General features: G+C 47.3%; 1 protein-coding gene across 9 annotated transcripts in view; it reads left to right on the top strand.

Annotated features, from left to right (window-relative positions):
• The window catches only part of ZNF532 (zinc finger protein 532), a 98,859-nt gene that overhangs the window by 57,015 nt on the left and 21,791 nt on the right, over positions 1-20,053 (top strand). For all 9 annotated transcript variants that reach the window (XM_036010073.1, XM_036010069.1, XM_036010072.1 and 6 more), the window contains 4 exons: positions 2,956-3,137; positions 7,477-7,653; positions 13,337-13,499; positions 17,513-17,794. In XM_036010073.1, the coding sequence (XP_035865966.1) occupies positions 2,956-3,137; positions 7,477-7,653; positions 13,337-13,499; positions 17,513-17,794 (804 nt within the window). The remainder of the gene's footprint in view (positions 1-2,955; positions 3,138-7,476; positions 7,654-13,336; positions 13,500-17,512; positions 17,795-20,053) is intronic.

Here is a 20,053-nt window from a genome sequence, read left to right as displayed (position 1 = left end):
GCGTTCCCACCCTCTCAGGAGCGGGGAGGACAACGTTACCTAAAACAGGTGCAGTGACGAAGATTCAAGAACAGACAGCTAGGTAAGCTGTGCTCACGTGAGTTTAAAACTACGGCTGTCCCGCCGGGGATGAAGGAGGAATGGATGCCTGCCACCCCCACGGCACGCGGTCTCTCGGAGTGGGGTGGACTCGAGGAATGGAAGCTGGGGAACGAAGAGGGACGTGGAGGAGCAGATGCCGTGCGAGCACAGACCTCTGCGTCTGTAGGTGTATACACTGAGCCTCAGGTGTGCAGGCGGCGCGATTCCCCAGTGACCGAATCCCCCCATTTCTGTTGTGGGGGCCATCGTCTGTCCTTGTGCCCACTTTCTCCCAGAACTTCTGCCTGGAAGGTGGGTGGGAGCCTCAGCCGGTGGATGTGGAGTGAGCGCATTCCTGTAGCCAGGCAGTGGCTGGGGCCAGGGCTGGGGCTGGGGGTCCTGGCGGCCACCAGCTGTCACAGAGCCCGATAGGGGCTGGGGGACCCCCCCCCGCCCCCACAGCCCATCTTGAAGGGAACACTTCCCTTTCCAAGAAATGGTAGGAGAGAGGCTGGCATTGAAATGTGGGTGTTTAGGCCACCCTGTTCCTCTCAAAATAAATGGTTCAGTCTTTGCAGTCAGAGATTTCTGTCCTAAAGAACACTGAATAGTTGATAAAACCGATTTTGAATTGAATTGTTTTTGATCCTTTGTTGTTAACCTTCCAGAAACAAAGCCTTTTCAAACCCATCAACACCTTCACAGCTATTTATATAGTTACATGTGTATGATAAACATGAACATGTCTACTAGGGAAGAACATTTAAGCAATTCATTGTGAATTGTATTTGTATTGTGAAGTATCTATATCTTGGTGAGAGATCATGTAAAAAGGTTTTCTGTGTGGAACACATACACTTTGTCTCCTTTGCGGACACCCTCCTTTTTGTCGTCGTTTCTCCCTGTTAAACACGGTATAAGCACCTCGCTTCAGAGAGAAGCAGCCGTGGAGAGGGCGGGTCACCTGTGACCCTAACACATCGGTCACCGCGGGCCCTCAGGTGTATTTGCGAATCGTCTCTCCCCTGTGTATTGTGGTCTGTGCAATCCGTGTGCCCCCCCCCCCCCCCCACGCCCCTCTGACACGCCCTCCATCACAGGCCTGGGACGCAGTCACAGTCCTGTTCAAATCCCGGTTTCTTAACGCCACCACCTGTGGGGCCAGGGGCGTGTCCTCACGTCTCCACACCTGATTTCCTCATCTGTAAAATGCACATAATATTCTCTGCTTCAGAGATATGATGAGAATGAAATGAGATGTTGTATTTAAATGTATTTATTTGGAGTGCTTATTTAGTTCATCACTTGGCTTATGGTGGAATGGGGTCACTATCTATCTAAATAAAATTTGTCTTCACTTTAGTATAGAATATATTGATTTTACTCCTAAGTGAGTGCAAGACATTCTATGGTGCTTGTGGAAATTCAGTTATTATAATTCACTGCCTGGGATTAATAACTGTGTAAGTAGAAGACTTTAGTTCAGAGAAACAAATGATTACCTGTGATAAGGTAGATGCCAGCAAGGTCTTACAATTAATTAACGAATCTGTTGATTGGTTTTCTTTGTTGTGGCTTGTTTTAACCTTTGGAATATTGTTACTAGAAAAGGAATGCTATTTTTTTAATGATGCTAACCTCATCAAAGCTGCCTGTACTGTTCTTATTCTGTGATTATAATAAACATTTTGTGGGATAAAATTTGTATTTTAGTTCTTTCAGGAGAAAACCAAAAGCATTTCCAAGTGAGTTTCTGATTTTTCTGAGTCTGAGTCACTCAGAAGTTTAAACCTTAGTTTTTGGGTTTAATTCAAAAGCTAAAAGAAAAAATCTTTTTAAAATGTCATAATTCTGTCATCAACATAAAAGATCATTTTAAATCTTAGAGTCTATATTTTGAGGCTTTTGAAAAAACACGTTAATGCAAATTGTACATGTTAGAAGATAGTAGACACTTATTGCATGAATATCCAAATAGTATTCAAACACATTTTACTTGTGCCGTGTTAGATTTATTTTTGGAATGGAAGCGGTAAGTCCTCCATTTATATTTACTTTAAGTTTTAAAAATATGCCATGTTTAGTGCTTTCATCGAAGGGATGAAAATAGTGTGTTTCAGTTTTTCCTGGTTCGTTAATAATGTAGGGCCTTTTCCAAAGAGGAGTTCAGTCCTAATTTTATTTTTATATATGACTAGATTTTAAGCTTTATATAAGGTTTCAATTGACTATCTAAATTTATATGTACCTGAACTTGACTTCCTTGGCTTTCATTACGAATCAGGTAAGGCCCAGTTCATCCATTTAAAGGTCAGTGACTGTGCAAAACAGAACAACTGGTGCTGTGGCCGTTCTTTGGCTTTGCTGTCTCTCCGATTTCGAACAACTGAAGGGACTTAAAAAAAACGTAGAAATTGGATTAGACTCCAATGCATTTTTTATTATTTTGAAGAAAGTTTTTTGAGTTGTGGGAATGTGACTACCGTCAGCATAGACGCCCATAAACTTGTACTTGAACATGGATGTCGATTTGCTTGCATCATTTGCAAGGATACCTGTCTGATTCCGCTCCCTTACATTTAACAAAATGCCAAGGTAACACAATTGGAACTCTGCCTAAAGCCAACGTGTTCTCTTCATGCCTTGGGATGAGCCCGTACTACTTAGTATGCATTATTTTTATTTTACAGGGGAAGGGATTTTCCGCTGAACATGTAACGTTCAATTTTGCTTTTTCCTTGGGCTTAGAATCAATTATCGCCGTATTTGAAATGACGGCTGCGTAATAAATAATTTTGAGGTTTAACCAAGCTTCTGTGCGTGCTAGAAAGTACTTCGTAGGACCAACCCTGTCTCCCCCTTTGGTTTGTTTAGAAGACTTGCACTATCTGCCAGATGCTGCTTCCCAACCAGTGCAGCTATGCCTCCCACCAGAGAATCCATCAGCACAAATCTCCCTACACCTGCCCCGAGTGCGGGGCCATCTGCAGGTCGGTGCACTTCCAGACCCACGTCACCAAGAACTGCCTGCACTACACGCGGAGAGTTGGTTTTCGGTCAGTATATCGTTCGCTTAAAGTGCAAATAAAGCTCGTTCGCTTAATAACCTGCACAGCATCTCGAGGGGTCTGTGCATCTGGTGGTCCGGGTCACACAGTGATACCTTGATTAACATCCCCTGGGAACTGAGCTCGTTTGTGGTGGAGGTGATCTGTTTGAATCCTTTCCCGGGGTCTTGGCCCTCTCTCTGATCCACATGAACCTGAGGGTAAATGGAGCCCCTCCTTTCAGGCAAAAGTGTGCATGTGGCGAGGTTTGGCTTAGACCGCCTGTTCAAGCCTCTTCTTTCTGCACCCCTTCTTGCATACTTGTATTGTCTTCCTCTGCATTTTAACCCCTGCAAGAACACCACGCATGTCTGTGCCTCTGAATCCTTCTTCTCCCCTAAACCAGAAAGGGTGCAGCGGTTCCTCACTTTTATTTTGGAGCAATAACGGACTGAGTGAATGTTGTTTCCTAACACCGCTCTTTGTGGGAGAGCCTTCCACCCCAGGTAGCCTTCCCCGATTCCTTCTTTTTCATTGCTTCTGCCCAGGCTCCTGCCTCTCCTCACGCACCTTGACCGTGACCCCTTTCCCCGTCCCTGAAGATGCTCAGATGCGTCTTTTACAACATCTGACAAGTCTAATGTTAGTTTAGCTAATAGCGGTTGATGATGTGCTTGAACTTGACTCTCCACTCTGTGACCTTCTGGCATGCATTCCTGTGCCTTTTCTATTTTGACCCAGTGAAGGGCCCACCAAGAAAACCTGTCATCGGTACACTGTGTCTTTGTTAATAGAGGTATTACTGTATTGTCTTTATGTTTTTTTTTTTTAAAGATTTTATTCATTCACTTCTAGAGAGGGAAGGGAGGGAGAGAGAGAGAGAGAGAGAGAGAGAGGGAGAGAAACATCAATGTGCGGTTGCTGGGGGTCATGGCCTGCAACCCAGGCATGTACCCTGACTGGGAATTGAACCTGTGACACTTTGGTTCGCAGCCCGCGCTCAATCCACTGAGCTATGCCAGCCAGGGCTGTATTGTGTTTATCTTAAACTTAAGTGTTTGGTTGCCTAGCATCTTTCATGGTAGACTTAATACACAGTGACTTTTTTTAAGCTGTAATATACAGTTATGATGTTTTATGAAAGGAAAGTCTAGTGGGTATGATTTGACAGTTGTATTTCGGTTACATTGAGGGGAATGCATCAGCAGTTCCTAGGTGGCTCTGCCCGTTTTCTAACAGAGACTTTTTTCACATTCTCATCTCATGCCTCCAGGCCTGTGATGCTCTGATGTTTAGTGGATTGGGATCTATCCTAGTAGAAAACCTGGGGTTTGGAAGTTAAGAAACCAGAGTTCTGGGTACAGTCCCGCTGCCAGTGTTGTGGCACTTCACGTGTTCCGCCTAGCAACATGCTGCCCTGTCCGTGCATCGGTGGGGGGCTTGCCTCCGTCTCTGCTGGAGGTTGGGGAGTAGAACAGGGTAGTCACACCGCATGCCTGCTGGGAGCTTGGAGGGGCAGGTGCACACCGGAGGTGCCCTTGCCTCCCTGGAAGCTGCACACAGTGTCACTGTGGCTCTTACCCATGATTAGAAGCTCTCATTACTGGAATCTTTGTTTAATACCGACGGAAAGCCGTCCTGCGGCATTTTCTGGGCGCTCTTCTTGTAACAGAGGCCAAACGTTCTTCAGGTGCTAAGTTTATTTTCCTAATACATTGAAAGTAAACTTAGTTTGGAACGACTACAGGAAGTAGGAGTCTATAATTTGAGCCAGTCCTGGTATCTTTCCCAAATTGAAACAAAGGCTCTGGGGACCCTTGCTGCTATTTTTTCTTTTTTCCTTTTTTTGCCAGTTCACAGAGCTGCTTAAATTTGGGGCCTTGAATTTTACCTAAACTTTTTGTGTTTAGTATAGATTTTTTTCCTAGACACGAGGCTTATCATAGATGTAAAATTATTATGTGTCTGTATGTTCTGAAGTTAAGTTCACGTTTACCTTTTTAGATGATAGAAAATAATTTGTCCGTAGTTTTTTTCCTGCTGTCTTAAATAATTATCCAGTCTAATGTTCTAATGTTTGGCTGGGGCTTAGCAGCCCCTTGATGTTGTATATTTCCCCCTTTTTTTTGCTAATTTTTTTTTTTTAGGCAGAAGAGTCTTTCTAACGGCTTGCATATTTTACTTTTGCTCTTTTTGATTCATTGTGCCTCAGTTTCTCTCTCCTTGATCTTATTGCATCTCCCACACATTGAGGAAGGGGTCACTTCTAGCTTCTGGTTGATTTGGTAAAAGTCAAATATTTCTCTGAATTTTCCTGGTTCTTGAGCTATTGGCTCTGAATTTAAAAAGGGGAATTCCAGGATTCTGTACTGTAAACATTTTTTACATTACAGAGAAACTCGATTGATACCCAGAACGTAAAGGGTTTTGGGTGTATTAAATAGGAACAGACTGATTTTTAGTAGCATTAGGGTACTGTGTGACCCCTTCAAACTCCGACTTCTTTCTGTCTTACATACATGCACCATCAGCCTCTTGTTGCCCTTGAAAGTTCTTTCTACTTTAAGCAGGTATTTTACAACTTTCTCTTTCCTTAGCTCTTTCTAAATTCCCTCCTTTCTTTCCTTACATTAAAGAGGGTTTTCTCTTGGCCTCCATGATACTTATTGAACCAAACCTTCAGCTGCCTCCTTCATTAGCTGTAGATTCTTTAATGTCCACTTTATTTTCTTTAGGATTAACTCTTTCCCTCCCTCTAGGCGACTTCAGAGAATGAGTGCTTTGTTCCTTTCGGCCCTTCCTTGGTCTTTTGCCCTCTGGACGCTCCCCTTCTAGCCTGGATGGGAAAAATCTTTAGTGGATGACTCATGAGGATCCTTCTGTTTCATTAGTAACCCATCTATTTTTGTTTTGTGTAATCTTTTTCTTTCTTAGGAATCGCAGGCTTCCAGGGTTGGGAAGAACTACAAAAAAAAAATCTCATTTTACACATGAGCAACCAGCCCAGAGAAGATCAATAATAACCCGTTCAAGAGAGTCCAGGCTCAGGCTAACCCAAGATGACTTCCATGTGCTTGGGTGCCTTCATTGCCTAAAACAGAGGGAGATAGGATGGGGCGGGGGGAGCTTTTCTTAATTCTTGTCCTGTTTTTAGTGAGTGATCTCAGTGTGTACTCTGCTGACCATTGGGCTTTAAGTCATTTAAAATGCTAGCGCACTAATAACGATTTTTATAAAATGCTTGCGGAGCCTCACGTGGCATGCTTTGTAGAACACGTGTCATTCTGAGCATGCCAGTCCCCTGAGAATCTGGGCGTGCCTCCATGAATTCAGAAGGGGGATCTAAGAATAGAAGCACCTTAGATTAATCCAGAGGTTGCTGAGCACTGCCTCCTAGAAGGCGGCCCGGTCCGCAGTCCTCTCCTCACGTCACTGTTCCTGTTCACAAGGCCAGGCGTAAGCTGAGAAGGACAGCTGGGCCCTCCCTCCGAGGGTCACACACACGCTTAAGTGTTGCTGACAGCCCTTGAGTGTTAGCGACAAGGTTGGGGGGAATGGATCTCCGAATTTTGGAGTTTGTTTCTGTAAGGCTGGATTTGAACGAGGAATGAAGGAGCTTAGTGGGACCGGTGATTTATGTAGAGATGTTGATTTGTCAGAAGTTTATTCTTCATGCCATTTCTCAAACAAATTGGAGTGGACTTCAGTTCATACTTCAGGGGACAGACAATCTAGGTGGTTGACCTTGCCTACCTGATGGGCCCCCAGAGCTGACAGATACATCAGCCATACCAGTGGCTGCACCAGTGTGCCAGGGAGCAGGACCTTGGCTTGAGAACCGATGTCCACTTGTTCCTCTGTGTCCCCCTGTTGGTGGAGTGCAGGATTCGGTAGCGAAGCTCTCTTCTCTTGGAAATGCTATTTGGGTAGGGGGGTGGGGAGGAAACCCAGGGTCCTAGTGTCCGAATTTGGCACATGGGAGAGTCTTCTCCAAAGCCAGGAGTCATCCAGTCTTGCTGTGTTCGTGGCCTTGACGATGGCCCCCATGACCCACTGGTCTCGCCACAGTCTGGAGTCTGGACATCCAATCCTAGACACTTTAAAGTTGCCCAAAAGGCAGGCCATTTGAGGTTTATGTTTCTTCTTCATGATCTTCCTTCTTACCTACGTAAAAAATATTTTGGCCTGCGCTCCTTAGGAAAAAATGAAAATGAAACCTGCTTCCAGGAAGCTATTAGCAACCCAGAGGGGCTCCTACAACGTGTCCGTTTTACCCAGTTTTTACGCAGTTAAGTTACCCATGGTGCATGGTCCCGTGCTAACGACTCTGTGTTTATCTCCCTAACAGATGTGTACATTGCAATGTTGTGTACTCTGATGTGGCCGCCCTGAAGTCTCACATCCAAGGTTCTCACTGTGAAGTCTTCTACAAGTGTCCTATTTGTCCAATGGCGTTTAAGTCCGCCCCCAGCACACACTCCCATGCCTACACACAACATCCGGGCATCAAGATAGGAGAGCCAAAGTAAGTCCTGCGCCTCTGACCGCCGCCCCGCTGCCGTGTGCGTGCCTCCGGGGAGGTCGGCGTCCTGTGGGGTCCCGTGTAAGGCAGGCGCGAGGACGCCACCGGGCAGACCCTGCCGCTCGATGAGGCTCCACCTCTCACAGCCCCCAAAACCTTTTGTTTTGCCTTTGGGGTGCCTTTGTCCAAAAGCGTCCCTTAGTGTGTTGATGCTCCTGCCAACCAGTTTGTAGGAAGCAGGTGAATACTTATTCGTTTTGTTCTTTTTTTTTTAAGATGATTTTCACAAGCTCTAGGAGAACAATAAAAACCTGTCATCCTTCCATTTTTCCGCGGGTTCTTACAGTACGCACTTTTCGTAGTGACATTTGTAAGATGAAGTCAACTTACGGCCCTGGCTACTGAATTTAATTTCATCGCCACTGTATGTCCTCGATTAGCAAACGGATTTTATTTTTGCCTTACCCTCGTTCATCATCTTGTTGTCAACTTTTGCTTTTTTGTGTCTTCCCTAATGAAGCGGGGCTCCAGCCAGTGATTACGGGCTGCCTGCCCACCCGCAGCTGAGGCGGCTCAGCCCAGAGAAGGGCGTGTGGGTGCCCGAGGCGCAGTCCCACCGCCCACCCACCGGCTGTGGGCGTGTGGGCATGGGCTGCCACTCACCCTGTCTCGGTCTCTTTTTCCCCGCCCCCCGTCAAGTGAGGACAGTGCTGGTGTCCCAGGGTCTGAGTGAGGGACAAACCAGGTGATGTGTTTGAAATGCCCCTCCCGCCCATAGTCCTGTGTCCAGAGCGTGAGGGGCCCCGTGACGGCAGTCCCTTCCCACAGCTCCCTTATCCCCGCGAGGAGATGCAGGCAGGACGCGGGTGAGATGCCCGAGGTCGTCTGCCTTTTTTCTGTATTTACTGCCATGTGGAATTTGATGATTCTGGGAGGCTAGTTTGGCTGCCTCGTATCTGTTGTGCTTTTGCCCATACCTGCACGTTTTCCGGGAGAAGAAACGCAGAAGTGATTCTGTTTACTAAATACTATGATAGTGGAGTTTTATTCGAATAGGATCTTCACTCTGATTTCTGTAGATGCTCAAATGAGACAAACTACAATGTAGGGGATCCGTATACAATTTGACGTGTGGATTCTGAAGACAGACACTAGTGAATTTTAGTTAATTTTCAGTGTTCATGGTAGTAAGACCTCTGGACACTAATGTAGTCATTTCCCTCCAGTGAGTAAACACTTTTGATTTGGTTGTTTATTCACATTTTAAAAGCGGATTCTCCGAAATGTCAATGAAGTCTGGAACAGTAGTTATTTGGAAACACAGGACAGCAAATGATTTTAATACTTTCAGAAATGTATAGGAAAACCTAATTCCAGTACTTTTTTTATACCATGTTTTTTTCTGCATGGTTCTTTAATAAGTGCCAAGCTTAAAGATGGGCATGGATAACTATGTTTTAACTCTAAAACTGAAATAGATTTGCAAATGCAACAAAACTCCCAAACCAGTGAAAACTAGGTTACTAGCTAGGTTACTGGGTTGACTCGGGCTGACGGCCCAGCACCTGGCTGAGTGGAGGCCCCGCCCGCAGCCCGGCTGTTGCTCCCCGGGCTGTGTCATTGTCACGCCTGTCCTGCAGTGTGCTTTCAGGATATGCTACCTTGACACCCTCCCCTGTTCAGGCTCCTGTGCCCCCTCCTTCCTGTGCCAGGCTGGAGGGCCAGCAGGCCTGCATGTGGGCCCAAAGCCTCCTTTTGACATTAAATCCATGTCTGTCCTGTTTACGTTGGCCCAAAACGCGTTAGTTAGCCCCATGGCAGTGGAACTCCGGGCATCAAAATCTCCTGGCAGTATTTGGGTAACAGGTGGTTTTATGCAAATGAGTCAAAACTGTGCAGATGACCTCCATTAACTTTTAAAGATAACTACGGAACCCCCATCCCTATTTTCTTTAGAGAACACAGGGCAGCCTGAAAATCTTCCCATAAAGCCCTGCAGCGCCTCCCCCCAACACTCCCCCAGTTTGAAAAGCACGACAGCAGAGATTTAGCAAACGTTGATACACTGTCACCAGGTGCCAGGTGTCGTTCCAGTGCTTCCGTGCGTGTTGTCCAGGGTAAGGCCAGGCACGCTCCCCTGCTGGGGAAGAGGAAACTTCAAACAGCTGGAGTCTTTTCTGGGTGATCGGAGGTCACTTTCAATGACCACTACAGGCTTCCACGGTGATCCAGTTTTGTGTCTGTTCAGCTTTGTATTTTCCTTGATGTCGGACGAACAGCAGTTTCTTTTGCTGCTTTGGGCCTTTCACTTGCCAGCGCTAAATGTATCTGAGTGGCTAAATGAAAACTCGGGAGTTTAGAATCGTATGAGAGAGAGAGAGAGTTTTTAACCAAGTTCCTAAGGAGTGAAATGTGTGAAATTATAGTAGCGGCACGGTCGAGGTCCTGGGAGCTGGCTGAAGCGGAGTTCGAACCACGACTGTGGGGTTACCATGGTTTCCACCCCCTCAAGCCTGTTCTCCAATCCGAGTCATAGCACCTGTCCCTCTGCAAAGTGGCGGCCGAGGCATGGGGACTGCAGGGTGCTCAGGACAGTGCCCTGCACCTAGCTGGGTTCAGTTTGTGATGCCGGAGTTTCGTGGCCGTGATGGCAGAGCCAGGGACCCTGTATCCGCTTGTTTTCACATCCGTTTCAGGGGTAGCGCTCTCTTCTGGAGAGTTCTGGTTGCTACAAGTTGGAGCTGAGTGTGGGTGTTGGGTTTTAGCGTTCTCTTTCTTTTCTTCCCCTTCCAGCCCACCCTGCTTCCTTCCCCCCTTGGCTGTGGTCTAGTTGCTCTCCCATTCATTGAACCCTGTCACGTCTAGGACTGAGTCACAGTTTTAGGTTTGCCGTCCCCACACCCCCAGGAACCCAGCACACCGAGTGTCTCACTGCCTCCCCACCACGCTGCGCCCGGCGAGACTCTGTGCACCTGGGTCTCAGTGTCACCCTGCTGGGTGGGCTGCTGCGGTTTCTTCATTGTGTTGGTTCCCTCTTTCATGTTCTTCTGTCCCTGTGTCTGTGAGGGCCCTGGTACCTTCGTCTGGGCTTTGCCTTAACTTCAGCAACAGCTTTTATGGTTTGATCGTTTCCGTCCTACAGAAGCGTGGGAAGAGCCCTCTGGAGCACTCGCGCCTCCCCTCGCCCAGACCCCCCTCAGGTTGTCAGCAGCTGTCTTGCCCCTAGTGGGGCGCCCTGGGGCACCGGGGCTTTCTGCCACGCCTCCGTGAGGACGCTCACCATCCCGGGCACGAGCCGGGATCGGTCACGTTCCCATCCAGTTAGTTCATAGAGCCCTCGGACATTTCTCCGTTGGTTGTCCGTTTAGAGAGTTCTGGTCCAGAATCCTACCCGGGAGCCCGTTTTACGTTGAAGCGTCCTGTCTGGTCGGTGCTCTTCCACCTGGAGCAGGTGCTTGGTCTCTCTGCCTCCGGTCTCTGGCCGTCCCGCCTGTCATTGGGAGGGTGGCCCTCGAATCTGCTCATCGCTTCCCACTGGGGACACGCTGTGGCCGCCTGTCCTTGTCATGCTGCCGTCACTAACATCCAGCCTCTAGTGCACTCGGCGTCCCCATTTCCCCTTTGTATTCTGAGCCGTTTGTGGGGCAGAACTCTGATACAATACCAGTAACTTCTTCCTCCGAAGGATGCCCGAGTACATGCATTCTCTGCTGTCCTACACTTTTCTTTGCTGTTACGTTCTAGAAGGCGACAAATCAGACCAAACAAAACCCCGCTCCAAAGGAATGTAGCAGGAATAAAGGGAGCCGTGCTGTGTCTTTTCATGAAATAGTTATTTCTGAAAAAGTAAGAATAGAATCTTGAGAAAGTTCTTAGCCTGCCTAGTGAATCGTACTTCTTTTCTTCAGGCTGTTTTTTTCCCCTTACTGCTCTATGCTAATTATAGAAAAAAATCAGGAAACCTAGACAAGCAAAGCAATAAACGGGATCCATAGATTATCACCCCGCAGAGATGATGACAGGTACATGCCATCTGTATCATTTCTACACTCCTTTAAAACACGTGGCCACGTCCTACATACTGTCTGGTTACCTGTCATTTTAATTTTCATGAAAGTCTTCCCACGTCCGTGGGATACACCTGCAACATAATTAAATTTTTCACACGGTTGCTGCTGTTTAACTACTTACGTTGCTGGGCTGTTTAAAAAGCGAAGCTGTGTCCCACGGCGAGGGAACGAACGTCTTTGTCGCACCTGGTGAGGCTCGTGAGGACGCGGGAGTGTGCCGGTTTGGCACCGTCCAACCAGACAGCGGTGTGACCTAAACACTGTCCCCGCCCCCGCCAAGGGTGCTTGTGCTCTGTGCTGAAATAACATGTCGAGGCCTTGTAAAAACATGTGTCACTCGGTCTGATTAAACTGATAAATCTTCTGGGGGAGAAAAGAAAATAGTTACGTTAGTCAATGCTGGACAGAAAAAGACAAAATGAGGTTCGAAGGAACCGGAGAACTGCTCTCTTGAAAAGACCCCAAGGGGTAAGAAAGGGGCTGCGAGAGGCAGTCCTTTCCTGAGCTTCGCTCGCAGCTGCAATACCGGGTGGAACCTCAGTGTCGCCTTTTGCATCCCTGACTTTCATCTTCTGTCACTGCTTCTCTGACGTTTTCCCGAGCTGCTCCCTAGGATGCTTTGTGCCGATTCTCATCACTCTTCAAAGGAGACACAGGTCTTCCAGGGCCTCCCCTAAGGACCAGGGCGACCTGGGACGGTTGAAGAAGGGGTGACCTGCTGTGTGGGCAGATGCTGTGGGTCCAGTTCACAAGGGGCCCCTCTGATTCGCTGGGGCCGAAGGTTGCCGCCAGGAGTCTAGGAGCATGCACTGCCCCAGACGACGCTGGCCTGAGCGTCCGCGGGAGGTTGTGGATGGACGGAACGGATGGTGCTCTGCAGGTTGAATCTGCAGAAGTAGCTTAGGGCTGCTTGGCAGGTAGTGCGTTAGGGACGGAAATGGTTTGTTGTGGATGGTGAGCGGTTTTAAGCCAGTGAAAGTGCAGCGGGCATTCAGTTGTTGAAGTGTGGATTTCTCTTGTCTGTGGGGCTTTCTGTGTTAAGAACCGCATGTTGACTTTCAAGTGTGAAATTGCTACCAAGCCTAAAAGAAAACTTGCAACAAGTGAGAGCTTGTGCAGTTTTGGGGGTGGAGCAGGCCTGCTTATAAGTTCATTCATCAAAGCCTTTCTCAGGTTAGGGTACCACCCTGGAGCCGTGTTCCCTGTCCGATCTTAAAAAACAGCAGCAATAGCAACAACAACAACAACAAAAACTAAAAAACTAAAAAAGAAAGCGTCCAGGGTGCTTTGCCGAGTGTTAAAGTAACAAGTAAAGCCCTTATAAAAACGTGTCACTTGTTTATCTCTCAGTCATAAAATGGTCCTCAACATAGACCTCTAAGCAGATATGCCTGAATCTTTACCCAAAATGTTAAGAAGCATCTGCCCTTGAGTGATGCCTTCAGAAGTTTGTTTCAAAGCTAAACCGTTTTGTTCTCCTTACCGTGTGTGTGCGTGTGTGCGTGCGTGTGTGTGCGTGCGCTCACTGCTGCTGCCTCCTGAATTCCTGAGATGCAAGTGCCTTTGGCGGGAGCCTCGAGGTCTGACTGACGTGTCCATGCACTTCTCTGTTTTAGAATAATCTATAAGTGTTCCATGTGCGACACCGTATTTACCCTGCAAACCCTGTTGTATCGCCACTTTGACCAACACATCGAAAACCAGAAGGTGTCTGTTTTCAAGTGCCCAGACTGTTCTCTTTTGTATGCACAGAAGCAACTCATGATGGACCACATCAAGGTGTGTGCGCCTCTCTCTGTCTTTTCCGTGAATCCCGGACCCCTTCATCGGTCGCGAGTCACGGCCGAGCCGCAGGTCCGGTGGAGCATGGGGGGCTATGGAGGGAGGGGAAGGTTGCTGGTCGTGGGTAGGGAGCAGGGTACACAGCTGGGTGCGGTCATCTGGGTACCTGACTGAGGGATGCCTTTTGTTCCCGAGTCCTGATGTGCATACGAGGCACAACCAACACACAGCGACACACCCATGCACTGATTTTAAAAGCGGAATGAAGGCATTAAGGGTTCTTTTCTTCGGCAGGTGAAAATGGTGACCGTGACATCTACTACTTTTTAAAAAAAGACTTTTATTTATTTTTAGAGAGAGGGAAGGGAGGGAGAAAGGGAGAGAAACATGGATGTGTGAGAGAAAGATCGATCGATTGCCTCTCACACGCCCCCCGACTAGGGACCTGGCCCGCAGCCCAGGCATGTGCCCTGACCGGCATGGAACCAGCGACCTGTCATTTTTCGGGATGACACTCAATCCACTGAGCCACACTGGTCGGGGCTGAAGTTAATTTTTTTTTGAAACTTGGGGTTGTGTAGGGTTTAGAAATTGACAAATTGTCTAATTTGTATACATATCGGAGTACTTAGAAAAATGAAGGTGTTTCCCTTGAGACAGAGCAGTCCCGTTTGCACTGTAATGGATGTCCTGGACCTTTCTGTGTTTTTCTTTCTCTTTAATCAGCGTGCACACTGACTAGGACAGGTCCAGCATATGGCACAGAGTCTGGCCCCTGGGGGGTGTTCAGTTAATGAAAGGAGTAAATGTCCAGTTTGGATGACCCAACTCTCCAGCCCCCAAAGGGGACACTGAAATCCCTTTCCAGCCCTTTAAGCTCCCTGAGGGCTGAGCTTAGTCCTAGCCTCTTAGCTGTCCCCTGTGCTAGGTTAAGCAGTTTTATTCCCCCGTGATTAGGAGAGAAGATCCATTAGCTTGCAAGGGGTGAAAGTGACTTGACTTTTTAAAAAGAGAAACGGCAGACCCACTATTGTCGTGATGTCAATCTCTTTCTCTGAGTTTTCCCTCTGTTATAATGCATTACACTGAAAGGTCAGTTGAAAGAGCAAAGCAAGTCCGAAGCAGCCCGTTCTCATCTTAGTGAAATGAATGGACTGCTAATCCTTGGGATTTCCTGTGTTGGGTGGATGTGAGCTTCCATGGCGTAATCGCCTGTTGCAAAGGCCGTGTCTGGTGCCTCGGGGTCTGCACAGTAGAGGCCAGACAAAGGTGGTGGCGCCGTGACGCTCCTAGTGCCACACTGGTGCCTGGGCGGTGTGGAGCATCGTCCCCACTTTAAGTCAGATGCAGTCCTCTTAAGATCGTCTAAAGGTTTCTGCCAAAACTATAAAACTATCTTGACAGTAAATATGTAGTTAATGAGTGATCAGGAAAAATTGAAAACCGCTAATAAAAATATAGGGACATTGGAATGAGACCCAAATATTTTAATACGCTTATATGGGGCGGGGGAATCGAGAAGAAAAGTCACTCCTCAAGAGGGTTTTAAGTAAGCCATTTGCTTTCTGGAACTCCTCTTTCAGTCTGGAAGTGGGTCCTTGACCTTCCAGTGGTTAGGGTCTTCCTTGTGTTAACAGTGAACTTGGAGGAACACAAGGTCCCGAGAAATAAGAGACCAAGGAGGCGTGGTAAAATCTTGTGGCCGCAAGGAGGAAAGAACTGTTTTTCTCATCCGGATTTTTGTGGGTCCTAATACCCAATCAGTGGCAATGCAGACTGACGGTCTCATTTTAGGTGTGTTCTGTGCATTTCAAACACGACCCTGCCTGTGATGAGATGGGTCAGAATGAAGGTCAAGTGTCAGGGGCACCCTGCTGTCATGTCTGAGATACGCACTTACCTCTCGTGAGTGTATTTACGTGTGCCCAAGTACCTGTGCTGTTCAGTTTGTCGGAGGAAGGGAGGAAGGAAGGAGGAGGAAGCAGCACAGGAACGGCATTTCCCCACCGACACGTTTCTTTAAAGGCGGGTCTCTGTCGGCCGGTCTGGCCCCGCCCGTGTCATCGCTTAGCTCCTGCAAAGACAGGTGTTCTCACGGTGGGCCCCACCCTCCACGCAGGCTTTTATACGCCATGTAAACTTCCACGTGGCGGTCATTCAAGTTCCTGTTAACCGAGGGGAAGGAACACCCACTCTGAGAGCATTAAATTGTGTTTCTGTTATTCAGAAGATTTTTTTGAAGTGAACAATCTTATTTTTACGTATAATGTGAAAATAAAAAACATTAAGTTAGAAATTCTCTCTCTGGCACACATTCCGTTGCTCTCGTTACTGCAGAATTTTTTTTTTGCTGCTTTTCTGTAATTTCTGTGGCACGATAAGCTATTTATAAAGGACTACTTTTTTGCTCTTCACCTTTTTAGTTAGTAAAAACATATTTGCCTAGAAACTCATCGAAAGCTTAACTAGAAGATTTGGGGGTTTAGGTTTATTTGAGGGGGGATTTAAATAGTTAACAATGTAAAAACGTGGCTTGTGTTTTGAAAAAAGCCAGAGGCCCCTGCCCTGCGTGGCAGAAAGAAGGCCAGAGCCCAGAGTTTCGCTCTCAGAAATCTCACCCGATTTCTTTGCAAAGGAGCATGGGATGTGCAGCTCGGGCCCTGTTTACGGGATGGACCTGTAACCCATGCTCCTGAGACGATGCGAGAAGCCCCGTTTCCCTTCTGGGGTGAGACAGTATGGGAGAATCTTGGCTCCTCCTCGGTACTGTTGAGAGAAGGCCTTGCCCTGAGAACGTGAGAATGTAGGCTGGAGAGTACGAGGAAGGGGCAGCCGCTCACTCTGATGCTCAGGAGGCAGGTGGAGCCGGGTCTTGACCCAGCGCTCCCGGGGCCCAGGAGACCTGCAGGTGCTAAGGCAGGAAACGAGCATGGTGTCCTGCCTTTCTGCCAGCTCAGGAACCCAGGCCAGCGACAGCCTAGTGCTAATAAAAGGAGGCCCTATTCAAAGATAAATTGTGTCCAGAGATACAGAGCGATGTGCTTCCTTGGTTTTTTGTTTGTTTTTACTCCATGCTTCTAGAACACAAACAAAACAAAAACCAGAGTGAGCCGGTCTTTAGAATCACATGCACTCCTTTTACCCCCGTGGAATTTGAAATCCCGAGATTTTAACTAGAAGGTCACTGCTGAGGTTAATGAGAATAAACAGCTAAGCAGTTTGAAAAGGCTTTTTGAGTCTCTTCTTATGTGCATGGTTCACCCGTCTGGGTGCTGTCTGCCAGAAGGAATGCATTCAGACAGGGTGCAGGGAGATGACCCTTACCAGCCCCTTCAAACCTCAGACTGTTACAAGTCTCCCAGGAGTGGGACGATGGGGAGAAAGGTTCGCTGTTAGCGTAGTGGTACCAGGTATTTGTGAAGTAGCTAAGGGCCTTTACTTTGGCCAATACGTGAAGAAAGTGGGGTGCTTTCCCCAGAGACGGTCTGTTACGGAGAAGATTCGCTGTGTCGCACTGGAGTGTCAGGAATAACCTGGATTCAGCACAGAAGTCTTGAAACAGTTTTAACACGCCACAAACAAGTTTTCAAAAATAATTTGGACCTAGAATATTTAGTTGACCTACAAACCATACTTCTTTATCTCTTTTTTAAGCATATATTTTGCGTAGGTTTTCTTCTTCATCGATTAAATACTTCTGACTGAATACAAAATCGTGTGCCCAGTGCATTAAGAGGGTCCCCAAGTGCTCCCTTTTAGTTGTGTGATTTGTGATAGATACTTTTCTTTTTTTTTAAGATTTTACTTGTTTTTAGAGAGGAACGGGAGGGAGAAAGAGAGAGAGAGAGAAACATCAATGTGTGGTTGCTGGGGGCTGTGGCCTGCAACCCAGGCATGTGCCCTGACTGGGAATTGAACCTGCGACACTTTGGTTCGAAGCCCAAGCTCAATCCACTGAGCTACGCCAGCCAGGATTTGTGATAGATATTTCTTTTGTTTTTGTGACGCAGTCCATGCACGGGACGCTGAAGAGCATTGAAGGGCCCCCAAACCTGGGTATAAACTTGCCTTTGAGCATTAAGCCTACAACTCAGAACTCAGCAAATCAAAACAAAGACGACCCCAGGTCCATGAACGGGAAGGACAAATTGGAAAAGAAGTCTCCATCCCCCGTGAAGAAATCGATGGAGCCCAAGAAGGTGGCCAGTCCCGGGTGGACGTGTTGGGAGTGTGACCGCCTGTTCACGCAGAGAGACGTGTACATTTCCCACGTGAGGAAGGAGCACGGGAAGGTAAGAGGGAGAGCCCCGCCCCCAACGCCCTGCCCCCCCCCCCCCCCTCACCTTGGTGTAAGGACGCTCATGGGACAGGCCGACCTTGGGCCGACCTCCTGGACGGACAGACTTCCAGGATTTGGGTTCCTGGCTTGGCTCTGTCCGTGATTAGTAAGGTGACACCCCTCAGTGTCTCTGAGCCTCAGTTTCTTTAGCTGTAAAATGGAATTTCCACGTCTTCCCAATCTTCCTGTGTGAGTTGGCGAACCGTTGCCTTCAGTTTCACAGCCGGGGCTGGCAGCGAGTGATTTACCACGTTCGTGCGGAAACTGAGAGCAGAGGTGACCCACAGTTAAAAAACGTTTGAGCTTGCCGCTCAGCCCCGTGACAAATGGGGGGGAAAGTAGGAGGGGAGGAAAGTGGCTGTTTTGAAAACTGCTAGTAGCATTTTATGACTTCCGTGATTATTTCCTGAGTTCGGTAGTGGGGAGAGGAGGCCTCCTCCTTACAAGTGTCTAGGAGAAGTTCTAGAACTCAAAAATCACTGAAAAACCTGAGTTACAATATGTATATTTTTAAAAATTTTTTATCCTCACCTGGGGGCATTTTCTCACTGCTTTTAGGGGGAGAGGAAGAGAGAGAGAGGGGGTAGAGAGAGGAGAAGGGCGGGAGAAAGAGAGGGAGAGAAACATTGAGAGAGAAACATCAATCAGTTGCCCCTCGTGTGTGCCACTGACTGGGGCCAAACCCTCGACCTTTTGGTTTGCCAGACGATGCCGAACCAACTGAGCCATACCAGCCAGGGCTGGTCTTTCTCTTTTAAAAATAAGCACACATCTCCAACTAATAAAAAATTTTAAATGCTCCTTAGTAGACTTAATGAATGAGCAAGATAATTTTTTAATATTATTATGATTGTCTCAAAGTTGGTTTGTTCTGGTCAGGATCCAGAGAAGAGTCTGCGTTACATTTGGGCATACAACTTAAGAATTCTACAGTAATTTTATTTTTTCATGTGCTATTCAGTGATTGGAAAAACGGTGTATATATGTTCCTCGAGTTTCTGGGTTTGGGTCATGGCTTCCTTTTGGCATCGTTTAACTTGTTTTCCTGTATCCCGTAACTCTTAGCGATTTGGTTACATCCAGGTTGAATATTTTTAGAGGGGAACATGACATAGGTGAGATCTTCTTTCTGCCCCGCATCCCTAGACACAACATACCAGCTCGTCCCACTTGTAGTGACTCCGGGATTGATTCGGGGCTTCGGAGACATGACGCGTTCAAGAACCCATTTCACTGCTTTGACTCAAGCCAAAGAAACCAACTAGCCAGCCCTGGAAACCTGTGTAGAGAATGCACAGGAACTGCTTTGTCATTATTGATAGTATGCACTGGAGTCTTGTTACATGAAGTGCTTAAGCATTGCCTTGTAATCTGATTTGTTGAAATCGTTCATTTGAACTAGTCATGAAGTTTGAGTTTTAACTGGCTACCATCCAGATCTTATAAACTTGCCTTAAGAACATCAGTCACAGTGATCACAAATTGCACAAAAGATATTTTTATTGGATTAGGTCTAACTGTACTTAATTCAGCATCTCTTCATGTAAAAGTTAGTGGCTTATGGAATAGACACGGCTTCAGGAGCCCGTTGTTGATTTCATCGTCTCCACTTCAGGCTCCCTGAATGGGCCGCGATAGGCATCTTAAACAATGTGCATTGTTAAGGATCGGGCAGTGCTTGAGGGTCAGTACTCCACAAGCCTCCTGTGTAAATACCAGCAGTTCTTTCAGGGCCTGATGTGTTAATGATTCTAGAAGTCTTTTCGAAGCACCCAGACCGGATTTCACAAATATTTAAACACCAGCAGACCTCAATTACCTAGCAGCTCAATCCTTGCGTCTCTTGTACATTTGAGACTTCTGTAACTGTCTTAGAACATTTCAGAATTCCTTCTGTTTATTTTTTCCCCCTAAACTGTCCTTATCTCGCGCATCTGACAATGATTGGATCTAGACTCCGAGAAGAAATTTAACACTGATTTAAACTATTTGCTTTGGACTGGCAGCGCGGAGCCCACCCGGAACTGGCGTGTGCGCAAGTGTGCTGTGCTGTGCGAGGCGTGTATACACTCACAGGGGATGCAGCCATTCATCACCGAGGAAATGTGAGGCTTAGTAGGATTTTGGGATTAGCTTTGAAGAGGTTGAGACCCTGCCTTCTGGAATGAGCCACATCAGATTCGATTACAGTTTCAGTTCAGTTCAGGCAGCC

This window comes from Phyllostomus discolor, chromosome 9, assembly GCF_004126475.2.
Source record: "Phyllostomus discolor isolate MPI-MPIP mPhyDis1 chromosome 9, mPhyDis1.pri.v3, whole genome shotgun sequence".
NCBI lineage: Eukaryota > Metazoa > Chordata > Mammalia > Chiroptera > Phyllostomidae > Phyllostomus > Phyllostomus discolor.
This window is presented reverse-complemented; position numbering and strand designations above follow the sequence as displayed.